The sequence below is a fragment of the Lontra canadensis genome, unplaced genomic scaffold, assembly GCF_010015895.1.
Source record: "Lontra canadensis isolate GAN:19392208 unplaced genomic scaffold, GSC_riverotter_1.0 scaffold9, whole genome shotgun sequence".
NCBI lineage: Eukaryota > Metazoa > Chordata > Mammalia > Carnivora > Mustelidae > Lontra > Lontra canadensis.
Window position 1 is genome coordinate 26,746,002 of NW_022631003.1, and position 12,248 is coordinate 26,758,249.

Genomic DNA, 12,248 nt, shown 5'->3' on the forward strand with positions numbered 1-12,248 from the left:
CACAGGTAGGTAGATATTTCATGGAGTAGCAAGGAACGAGGTATAAATATAGGCAATTCACTGATAGAACTATGATGCTGAATATATATTTGTTCAGTAAAGGTTAGGATAAATTAAAGTATAATTGATACTCAGTTGCACAGAGAAATAAATAATGTTCATTATTGTTCACAGTCCCTTTCAGTTGGGCTTACTGGCAAGTAAAGAAGAGAAATTGTCAGATCCTATCCACTCGTGAATTCAAAGTTAGTTTTGAGGGTGCTTTTTCCATTTTCAGAGACCTTCATCTCTAAAGTATATTCTTCCTAACACCTCTCATTCTTGTTATTGAAGCTGGAGAGGTGGGTAGAATGGCAGCAATGAGAATAATCTTGGTCAGTCTGTGTGTAGTTCAGTTCAGTTAAGCTGTGTGTCATGTACCCACCAGTGTGAAAGCTAGATACTGAGGGGGCGTGGGACAAGCTGGAAAGGCACAAGTATGACAGTATTTGCTATAATCCGAAGGGAAAAAATATTTAAATTGTCACTTCTCTTCTTTAACACTTTCCTAAGGAAGCATAGAAGGAATTTTCTATTGAAAGTCTATAGGTCTAAAAATCTGTACATTTTACATATAACTCCCACCCTCCAAGCCAGCTCACTTCAATTCTGTGCTTGAGGGATAGGAAGAAAGTTGAGAAAACAAGTGTATCAAGACAGAGGAGGGAGCTGGGCAGGCTATGGGAATGAGACAGGGCATGAATGAGTGATGGTAATCACTTGCACACAATAATTTTCCCAGCTTGCTGCAAAGGAGGAAAGACCTCAACTCAGAAGCTCTCTCCCAGCCTATCCCCTCATGGTGGCAGTGGGGGCATTTTCTTCCTCTAGCAGGTCATCTCTGCCTTCTCCCTCCCCCAGGGGTTTAGCATATCTTTTATTTTAGCTCTTCAATTCTTAACAAATCCAGCATTGATCTTGGAAGAAAGCCAGTGATCTGTGCTAAGTCACTGTCTTGTTCCAAAAACAATCATGGTTTTGTTTTTTTTTTAAGATTTTATTTATTTATTTGAGAGAGAGAGAGCAGTCACATGCTTGAGCATGAAAGGGAGAGAGTGGCAGAAGGGAGAGGGAGAAGCAGGCTTCCTGCTGAGCAGAGACCCCTGCACAGAGCTGGACCCCAGGACCCCTGGGATCATGACCTGAGCCCAAGGCAGATGGTTAACCAAGTGAGTCACTCAGGCGACCCAGCAGTCGTGCATTTTATGTGAATTATATTTATATTAGTTGCAAGCTTACTCTGTGTCAGGAATTTTAAAATATGTTTTCGGGGCGCCTGGGTGGCTCAGTGGGTTGATCCTCTGCCTTCGGCTCAGGTCATGATCTCGGGGTCCTGGGATCGGGCCCCGCATCGGGCTCTCTGCTGGGCAGGGAGCCTGCTTCCGCCTCTCTCTCTCTGCCTGCCTCTCTGCCTACGTGTAATCTCTCTCTCTGTGTCAAATAAATAAAATCTTAAAAAAAAAAAAAGCTTTAAAAATATGTTTTCTTCTGTAATTCTCACAAATGTACTGTGAAATAAGGCACTATTATTTAATATGCCTTTATTTTTAAGATTACAAGATGAGTTGTGAGCAGCTCACTTGAGCTCACACGGGTAATAGATCTTAGAACAGAGACAAATTCAGATCTGTCCTAAATCCAGACACTTAGCATGATGAGTTTGGTAATGGCACAGGTATGGATCTAAAATGTTTGGTCTTAGATGACTTGAGATAGTCTATACACAGAGATGCAGACTCCAATTTCAATGAAATTGTTCTTTGGACGACTAGGTAATATCAGTATTCTCCTCTGGCAATGACGGAGGGCATGGGGTTTGCCATTTCCTCCTTTGGAGCCTTGGATGTCTGTTATAAACACATCCTCTCAAGTCCTTACAAGGCCCCTCTGCTGAAATGCTGGGGGTTTACATAAAATTTAGCTATATGTCATCACTTAAAGATTGACTCTTAAGAGTTCCTGGAAATGTAGGGAAATAAGCACCATCTACCTACATTCCCCCTGTATGCCATCAATGGCAAAAATGTTATTTTTTTTCTGGGGCACCTGGGTGGCTCAGTTAAAGTATCTGCCTTCTCAGGTCATGATCCTGGGGTCCTGGGATGAAGTCCTGCCCCAGGTTCCCTGCTCCGCAAGGAGTCTGCTTTTCCCTCTCCTTCTGCCCCTCCACCAACTTGGGCTCCTGAGAGGGCTGTCTTTCTCTTTCTTTCACAAATAAATAAATAAAATCTTTAAAAGAAAAAGAAGGGAAAGAAAGAAAAAGAAAAGAAAATGTTCATTTTTTTGTTTCTTCCCTGACCAGGGACCAGATGTTTTCCCCAATTCCCATTATCATTCTTACTGTTCTCTTCTCTTTTCTCTTTTATCTGTTGAGTATTATTCAGAGATATGATCTACTATATTGGATGAGACTGTATTATGGTTGGTTATTAGAAATAGAGTATGTAAAGTTAGCATACTTAGGATAATGTATAGCAATCAATGAAATATTCTGAAGGGCCAGTAAACAAGAGAAGAACTTGGAAGAATTGCACCAGAAAAAGATGAGCTGAGAGCACACCATGCCTTTGGTTTATACCCCCCTCCCATTGTAATGACCTCTAACTAGAGGATTTGGTTTTCTCATAGATTTTGCTCTTCTAAATGACTCAACTCCCTACATTAATGTACAAAAAAGTTTTTATTTTTTTCTTCAGGTATTTCCTAGAGCTGTGTTCCCAAGTTAGAATTTTTAGATCAGAGAATATCATTGATTGTGGTTTTCAGTTTTGCTTTGTGAATTTAACCTATATTCAAAGATATATTGTTAATTTTTTACCAGTGTTTTAAGTTTGATGCAAAAGAATCCTACTTTGTTTTATTCACAGATTATATTTGTATGCTATTTAGCAGAGATGAATATTAGGTGGTACAGACCATTGGTCTGACCTAATTGAAATATATCATGCGTCTTTCTGGTCCTCTGCATAATCTTATATAGGAGCATGGAAATAAATATGAGGGTAAACATTGCAGTGATTGCACTTAGTGAGCTTTCTATAGATGTTCGGTTTCTTGCGGACATAGATTTTTCCACTTCAGACATCTGCATGCATAATCAATGTAATGTGTGCCTCCCCCCCCCACCCTTGTTGCTATGGCTATTATGGAGTCTTGGAAGAGTAATCGAAGAGTATTTGTCCTAGAACATTTGGCTGCCTTTCACTGGGGTATTCAAATGTTAAGACTAAACTGTTTATCCAGTAGGTGGCACTCTTAGTCCTTGGACCCCAAAGTTCACCAATGAATGACTGTTCCTTTGCACTGGTTACAGATCATAACAGAATCCATGCCACTGATGTGTTACATGCTGTGTGGTACCTTACTACCCAGCCAATTCCAGGCCACTCCACTGTAATTAATGATCCTGGGTCAGCAAGTGATTCAGGTGCGTATTAAGTGCATCTGTGCTCTCTTGTTGGGGGTGGGGAGTGGAGAGAAGCTTTTCCTTAATAAAGGAAGTCAAGACAGATAGTACCAGTTTAATACTTTTTAAAATTTTCTATTACTTTCATTTTCTCTTCTCAGATTCTGACAGTGGATTTACACATGGACATATGGGATATGTCTTCTCAAAAATGTATAATGTGCCTGATGATAAATACGGATGTCTGTCTGGGAATATCCCTGCCTTAGAGTTAATGGCATTGTATGTGGCCGCAGCCATGCATGATTATGATCACCCAGGAAGGACAAACGCTTTCCTGGTTGCAACTAGTGCTCCTCAGGTAAATCTTTCCATTTTGATGCGAAGAAATAATTTGCTTGAGAGATTTTTCCAAAGGTAATTAATTTTATAAGTTTGACTTATAATAGGGAACAGATGAATATGAGCCCAACTATATTTAGCCCTAGGATAGAATTTGTGGAGACCAAGCTAATTTTGAAAAAATATCATATTTGTTCCAAGATATTAATGGCAGGCTTACAACTTTATTACCCTTGGGAATCCCATCTCAGTTTTCTTCTAAAGAAGAAAAACTAGTTAAATCCATATTAATGAACCTTCTCAACAAAGAAAATCCAACCTATACAAAAGTCCCTTTTTGAAAAGATTGGAGAACCAGATCTTTCTTGGACTTTTAATTATGTAAGTCGTCTTTGTATATAAAACCCATTCCTTTGAAATACATTTATTATAACAACCGTGATACTTTTAACATTTGGTTAGTAGGATTTAAACATCAACTTATTTCATTCATTTGAGGGAATTTTTTTTTTTTTACCTGAACATAGTATTCCAAAAACAATAACTTTAAAGAAGTCCATTTTCATATATACTTAAATTTAGGTCAAAAATTAATCACTGAGTATCTCAGCATCTCCATCTATGTAATTAAACCCAGTAAGTTTCTCTTTGATTTAATTAGCTGTGTCTCTGTTACTAAGTATTCTGAGATCCTGTTTTTCTTTCTAGAGGATCTAGAAGCCAATCTGGTCTCACACTTATTTTTTTTCTTACTTGCTTTTTGTCTTTACCAAACTCCCATCCATTTCCACCTGTCTTATAGACTAGACTAGAATTTTCCTCTAATCTATATACAATAAAAGTATCCTGAATTTTTTCCCCAACTACCTACTTTAACTTATTTCATCATGTCCTTCATACTCCAGAATTATTTTTCCTAAAGGTGGGCAAATCCTTTTGCCAGCACTGTTTAGCTTTCATATTTTCCTTCACATGTATGCATTTTTACTTAGTACAATTGAAATTTTCATGTGCTTTGTTTTTCCTTTTTATCCTTATGCCTTCTTTTTTCCTGTATTTTCTGTCTACCACACTAGTGTTCAAGCAGTGTTTAGGTAACTTCTTTTGTAGTGTCCCTCAGCATTATTAGAGAATTCCTGCAAATAGATATTTATTGTACACCTTTAGTTCCTAGTTGGAGGGGGATATCTTCTATGGCTGTTTGTGGGATGAGAATTCTTAAATTATGCGCCTCTCAGAGAGTCCATTCCTATTTATTAGTTATGCATGCTTAAGGAAAGGTAATTCTTATTCTAGATGCAGAAATTAACTGAGTCACCTCAGAGGGATTTTAATATATTTGGATTTTTTTAATAGTTAAATTTCTGTGCAGACAAATCTGATAAAAGCTAACTCTAAGCCCCTCCTTTGCAAGAATTTGGAATAAAGTTTCAAGGAAATGAAATTCACTTTACCAAGACAGGAAATTTTAACCAAGAAGGGGAATCAACAGTCCATGTAATTACGTTATGGAATTCTTAATAACCCAACAGTCACACGACTACATTTCTATGTCCTTTGAAAAAAGAGGATCTGGAAAGCTGTGCCTATTCTTACGTATTTTTATGATTTGGGGTTTTTTGGGGTTTTGGTTTTTGTTTTTAATCTGAAAGTTGAGCCCTTCAGTCTTCGCCCTCTTTGCCTAGGCGGTGCTCTACAATGATCGTTCGGTTTTGGAGAATCATCACGCCGCCGCCGCATGGAATCTCCTCATGTCCCGGCCGGAGTACAACTTCTTAGTTAACCTTGACCATGTGGAATTTAAGCATTTTCGTTTTCTTGTCATTGAAGCAATTCTGGCCACTGACCTGAAGAAACACTTTGATTTTGTAGCCAAATTTAATGCCAAGGTAACTAGATTTGCACCAGTCTTCATTTTATGACCCTATGGAAAGATGCCATGGAATCGAAGCGTGGAACGAAACTTACTGCTCTCACCGCATATATGTCAAGTGTGAAAATGAAATGCAATAAAATGTTTAACCAGAAGCAGATACACGGGGATTGGTCCCGATCTAGAAATCGGAGACGTTGAGGTGCTGCCTATATCTTATACTTTGTGCGGCAAAGATGTAAAATTCTGTCATTGGGTTTTTTGTTTGATTTTATTTGCTCTCATCTCTGTGGTATACTAACATAAATTGTCTGGAAGTAGAAAAGGTCAAAACCCTGAAACAAAATTTCATACATCAAACATAAATACCCAAATGTTAACGTAAGAAAATTTCTTATCATTTGTAGCTGTATTTATTTACTAGTCATTGGTAATAAATGCTAATTTGACATAGCATTTATTTTCAGTTCCATAATTGATAATGTATGCATCATTTAAAATTTTATTTTTCTGATGGGCTGTTTTACTATTATGTAAGCCAGGAGCATTTTAAATAGCTAAGAAGTTCCTCCTTTCTTGGTATTCTGATCTCTACATGTTAATATAATAAATATTGTATTGTTTATTCTGTCCAACTTTTGCTTTCATTGAGGCAAGCCACATTTTACCTTTGCCCCTCAAACAGGTGAATGATGATGTTGGAATAGATTGGACCAATGAAAATGATCGCCTCCTGGTTTGCCAAATGTGTATAAAGTTGGCTGATATCAATGGGCCAGCTAAATGCAAAGAGCTCCATCTTCAGTGGACAGAGGGTATTGTCAATGAATTTTATGAACAGGTAACCAACTGTTTATCTTAATTTATAGTAGTCTGCTCATGAATTCACAAAACCTTCCAAAGCTGTAAAAGTGTTATCAGTCTCTTTTATATTCATACTAACATCAGAAAACTAAAAACTCTAAGTTATTTGCAAGTATTGCAGGGAGTGGAGGTGAGGGCGGAAGAAGATGTTGAAATAATGAAATGACCTACTGAGACATTAGGAAGATCATTGACATATTGTTCCTTTTTTAAAAATAAATTTATTACAATTGGAGCTCATTTACATTTATATGAATAAATGTAGATCAGATTAAGTTCATTGACTTTTAATATTCAATAATAGCAGTGTCTGAAAAATCTTTATAAATAGGCATTTTATTTGAAATGATAATGTGAGAGTAAACACACTACCGAAGAATCTTCCACAGAAACACTGATCAGATTATATATGAAACTTTGAGTACTGTGATCTGTTCTCTTAAGAGGATTCCGGAGGTGGCGGAGCATGGATAAAGGACAGGAATCAGTAGCATAAATTGACATGATGACATTGCTGGAGGGGTGTTGGGTGGGGGGATGGGCTAAATGGGTGATGGGCATTAAGGAGGGCACTTGGTGTAATGAGCACTGGGGGTTATATGCAACTGATGAATCATGAAATTCTCCCCCTGAAACTAATAATACAGTATATGTTAACTAAATTGTATTTAAATAAAAATTTTTTTTTTAAAGTGAAGATCATTTCCCTGTGTGGTGGGGAAAATGGAGGTGTTACAGTAACTGTCTTCAGATACTTTAAAGACTGACATACAAATTTAGGATTAAGTGTATCATATGTTGCAGAGATAAAAGTAAATATCACTTAGCACAGGATTTGATTTATAAGAAACATTAGATTTCTTTCTGCTTCCCTAAAAAGGGTATAAATATAACTAGTCTATAGAAGTTATAGAAGGACTGATTTCAAGACAATGTGAGAAAGAAATATGTATTATAAAGGCATCCAGAAATAAGATGAGGTGCCTTTTTAAATAATAAATTGACTATCACTGGATGTACTTGAAGAGGGATTAGAACTTTTGTGGGTTTTATAGACAGGACTCATACATAGGTTAAAAGGTTTGTACTTTCTAGGAAATAATATATTGCCTTTTCTAGAAATGATACTAATTCATAATCCATCCCCAAGTACTGAAATACCAAAAAAAGGGGGGGGGGGTGCCTGGGTGGCTTAGTCGGTTAAGTGTCTGCTTTCAGCTCAGGTCATGATCCCAGGGTCTTGGGATTCAGTCCATGTTGGGCTCCCTGCTCAGTGGGGAGCCCACTTCTCCTTCTCCCTCTCCCTCTGCCCCTCCTCCCGTTGTTTTCTCTCTCTCTCTCTCTCTCTCTCTCTAATAAATAAATAAAAATCTTAAAATAAAAAATAAAATAAAATTTTAAAAATGCAAAAAAAAAAAAGGAAAAGGATAACCCAGTTATAATAATTCTACTACATAGACATAACCATTGTGGTTTTTCAGTATATTTCCTTTGTTAATTTTGCTAGGTGACTACTGGTTTACAGTCTGTTATTTTTTTCCAGAAAGATTTGAAGTATTTCAAAATAAAAACACAGAGTAGTACTGTTAAACATATTGACAAGTAAGAATATCAGAAATCATGTGATCACAGAAGATAAAATTCAACCAAAAGCTGAAATAAGGTGGCATCTTTAGTTGAGCAATAAATTATTCTAAGCTTTACTGGCAGCCAAGGTAAAAGGAAAAAAACGTGATAGATTATGTATTTTTTTTTTTGTGATTATTCCCAGCATTGCATTTTGAGTACATTGATAGTCTAATAGACCAAGGAGTGACATGATAAGAAATACCATCTACTAAGACATTAGACCATTTATTTCTTCTGTTGCCCCTTGATCAAACGCCAAAAACCTCAAGATCACAAAAGTGGTAAATGGCAACAAAACATTTCTACAGGGATCTCAGCAATTTGGGTAGAATCCTTTAGCAGTCAAGTAAAAGAGGCAGTTCACACATGAGTGTCTGGGTTCTTACAGAATTGCAGATTTTAGGTGCCAAGTGAATGCTGACTTTACTAGTATTTTAAACTTTCCATGTCATGTATCTTTTTGGTTGACTCTTCATGATAAATTCCTATTTCTAGGGTGATGAAGAGGCCAGCCTTGGGTTACCAATAAGCCCCTTCATGGACCGTTCTGCTCCTCAGTTGGCCAATCTTCAGGAATCCTTCATCTCTCATATTGTGGGTCCTCTGTGCAACTCCTATGATTCAGCAGGACTAATGCCAGGGAAATGGGTGGAAGATAGCGATGAGTCAGGAGATACTGATGACCCAGAAGAAGAAGAGGAGGAGGGAGCACCAAATGAAGAGGAAACCTGTGAAAATAATGAATCTCCAAGTAAGTTTTATGAAATCTATTTCTAGTGTGTTTTTTCTAAGTTTCTTTTTTTTAACATAGGTTCAGATAAGTCTTGTGCTTCTCAAGAAGTACATAGTTTGTGTCCAGATACCATCTTCATCTGATTGTGTATAACCTCCCTTCCCTAATATAATAATAGAAATTATAGACTATGGAATCTATTATAATACCACATTCATATAGAGATACAGCCTCTGTTAAGAAGTAAAAAGAAATTAAACAGTTGGAGCCTGTCCTTCAGAGTATCTTAATGATTTAGAGATGAGAGGAGTTTCAGATACCCTATAGAGCAACCACACGCTTGTGTTGGTTTAGTTAGAGGAAGGCCATGTGAAGTGGTAAGAGGTAGCTATCACTCATTCATGTAACAAATATTTATTAAGCATCTACTTTGTGCCAGGCATTCTTCCAAGTACTGAAGATAGAGCCATGAGCAGATCAGACAAAATATAAATAAATTGTTGCCCATTTAAATGACTCTTAGTGGAGTACGTAGACACTAAGCAAGACCAATCAGTAAGTCTCTGACATGTGAGGTACTGATAAATGCTAGAGCTTTTAAAAAAAAAAAATGGAAGAGGGATATGAAATATTGCAGAGAAACGTTAAAATTTTAGATAAGGTAGCCACAGATGGGCTAAATAAAAAAGAGATTAAAAAAAAAAAAGACGGAAAGATTTGGGGGAATGATCCATGGAAGTATAGGAAAAAGTGTGCCGAGAAAGAGAGAAAGCAAACCGTGTAAAGGTCCTGAGGTGGGCGTTGGCTGGGTGTTGAAACAGCATGGGGCGGGCTGGGGTGGTTGAGAGGAAAGGTAGTGAGGGAGCAGGAGAGAGGTGGTGGGGAGCCAGATGATGTAGGGCGTGAGGGTGGGGCTCTGTAGGGCACTGTATGGAGTTTGGCTCTTAACTCTGAGTAAGATGGGAAGCTGTCAGTGATTTTGTGCAGAAGAGTTAGCTGATTCAGCTTATGTTTTAAATGGGTTACCTCAGCTGCTGTACTGAGAATACCTTGAGTTTAGGGTAGAGCAAGGGTAATAGTTAAGAGGCTATTGAAATTATCCAAGTGAGAAAGGACTGTGGCTTTGAACAGGACAGAGCAGTAGTGTTAATGATGATGAAAAGTGTTTCCATCTGGTCTCTCATTTGGAGCACATATGTAGCCAGTCTACATGATGGCTACATGAGTTTCTCTGACTGTAAAAAGAGATTTTTTTTTTCTTCTCATCTTGAAATATTCTCTGATATTTCTCCTGTCATAGGGAGGAGACCCAAAGAGAATAATTAGTAAAACCCATAACTCTTACAGTGCTATTGCACAAATACTGTTCTTGCATTCACGAAAAAAATAGTATGTTTACACGTGCCTTCAGAAAGAATGTGCAGTCATATTTTTTCGAAGTGCTTATCCAAAATATTACCAAAGAGAGATATTCTGATCATCTGTTTCTATTTTTTAGCCCAGTCAGGAAAATTCATGACTCAGTTCATCTCAGCCATCCAGTAAATACAGTCTAACATGGGTAGTGAGCCATTTGCCCTCATATAAGTACTCTGCTGTAAGCTTACAAAGATAGGGAGATCTTTATTAAGTATAAACTGATGAGGGTTTTGCAGTTTTGATTCTAGGTCAAATTTTTGCCCAAGTTCTCTGTCCTATATATTACCTTTGGTACAGAATGAAGAAAAAGTCAAAAGTTGTTTTCCTTCAATATTCTATTATTGAAGTAATTATATTTTATTTCTCTGGTGCTTATAAAAAAGGTTTCCATTAGCAATTTGGGGCTAGTCCTGAGATTCAGAGGTTGGAACCAAGATTGGGATTCATGGCTTATTTTTTCATTTGCTCATTTAATAAACATGTATTGGTTTTCTTTTTCCCTTTTTCTTTCTTTTTTCTTTTTAACTTGTTTTCATTTCAGAGACCTGTAGTTTGCTGTTTAAGGACAGGACAGGGTTTTTTGGTTTTGGTTTTGGGTTTTTTTTTTTTGTTTTTTTTTTGTTTGTTTGTTTGTTTTGTTTTGTTTTTTTTGAATGAGTGACATTAGAAAGTGTTGTCAGCTTAGCCTCTTGGAAAAGCCTTGTTCCCATGGGCACTCAATGCTTGCTATTTGAACTCAAACACATCGAAAAAGCACACACATAACACAGACATCAGGAATCCAAGAACACAGGCCAAGAGATTTTACAGGCTCAACTTGTCAACATTGGCTTTAGCAACAAACGTGACAACCAGATACTCAATTACTTTTCCGTTCTGTGGGGTTCAGTTGCCGTACTGACTTCCAGATTCTGCTCTCCAGACCAAGCACTCCAAACTCTACTGCTGTAGAATCCTAGTAATGTTAATTCTGTAATCATATTGACTGAGATGGTTAACTTGATTTAGCCTGAAACTTAGGTTTCAGAAAAAATTTAGATTAAATATGCACTGATAATTTCAGCAATTTGCAAAACTTGGAGATCTCCCAGGAAACACAGAATTAAATGTTTCAATATGGTATCCTAGGGAAAAAAGGCTTTTTCCCAACCTCATAATTAAATCTGAAAGATTCCTACAGTGAACTAAGAGGTTTCTAATGAAGTACTAAGCTGCATTTAGAATTTGAGCAATGAAAGGCTCTTTGTTCTCATTTCAAAAGGTTCCAGTGCAGAACAATTTGGCTCCCAATACAGGCATGCTTTAGACCACCTGCAGACTCTAATCTACGCAAATTTATTTGGTACAAACTTTCTTCTACGTCACCTTATTCAGTTTAATTCCAGAGAGGTTTATTGCTAATGTTTAACAGCATTAATAAGAGAACAGCTGTTCTCGTGGGGGCTGCCCTAAAAGGAAAAGGAGAAAAATTGAGCTTTTGTTACCTCTTCCCTATGAATACACTGCGTGAATGTGTACAACAGTCAGATGGAGTAACCACCTTGGGCAGTAGCGTTTCTCGTATCACAGTGACTCCGATCTATCCTTCAGCCAGTGCTCACGTGTAACTCTCTTGATTCAAAGGAATAGGTTAAAAACTACATTAACATTTAAAAATTTCTCAACAGAAACTGATTTGTACCTAACTCCAATAAAAACAAAGTAGAAATAAGCAAATAGATGGCTTTGGTAGAATAGTAATTTTATAAATGTGCTTTTAAAAATCAAAAGGAAGGGGTGCCTGGGTGGCTCAGTTGGTTGAGCACCTGACTCTTGATTTTAGCACAGGCCATGAATTCAGGGTCTTGGGATCAAGCCCCAATTCCCTCTCTCCCTCTGCCCCTCCTTCCCTCTCTTTAATAGTAAAAAAAAAAAAAAAAAAAAAAAAAAAAAAAAAAAAAAAA

General features: G+C 37.2%; 1 protein-coding gene across 2 annotated transcripts in view; it reads left to right on the forward strand.

The window, feature by feature from the left end:
- Positions 1 to 12,248, forward strand: part of PDE3A (phosphodiesterase 3A) — a 316,424-nt gene that overhangs the window by 298,723 nt on the left and 5,453 nt on the right. For both annotated transcript variants that reach the window (XM_032855114.1, XM_032855115.1), the window contains exons 11-15: positions 3,353 to 3,466; positions 3,607 to 3,806; positions 5,473 to 5,676; positions 6,346 to 6,501; positions 8,649 to 8,904. In XM_032855114.1, the coding sequence (XP_032711005.1) occupies positions 3,353 to 3,466; positions 3,607 to 3,806; positions 5,473 to 5,676; positions 6,346 to 6,501; positions 8,649 to 8,904 (930 nt within the window). The remainder of the gene's footprint in view (positions 1 to 3,352; positions 3,467 to 3,606; positions 3,807 to 5,472; positions 5,677 to 6,345; positions 6,502 to 8,648; positions 8,905 to 12,248) is intronic.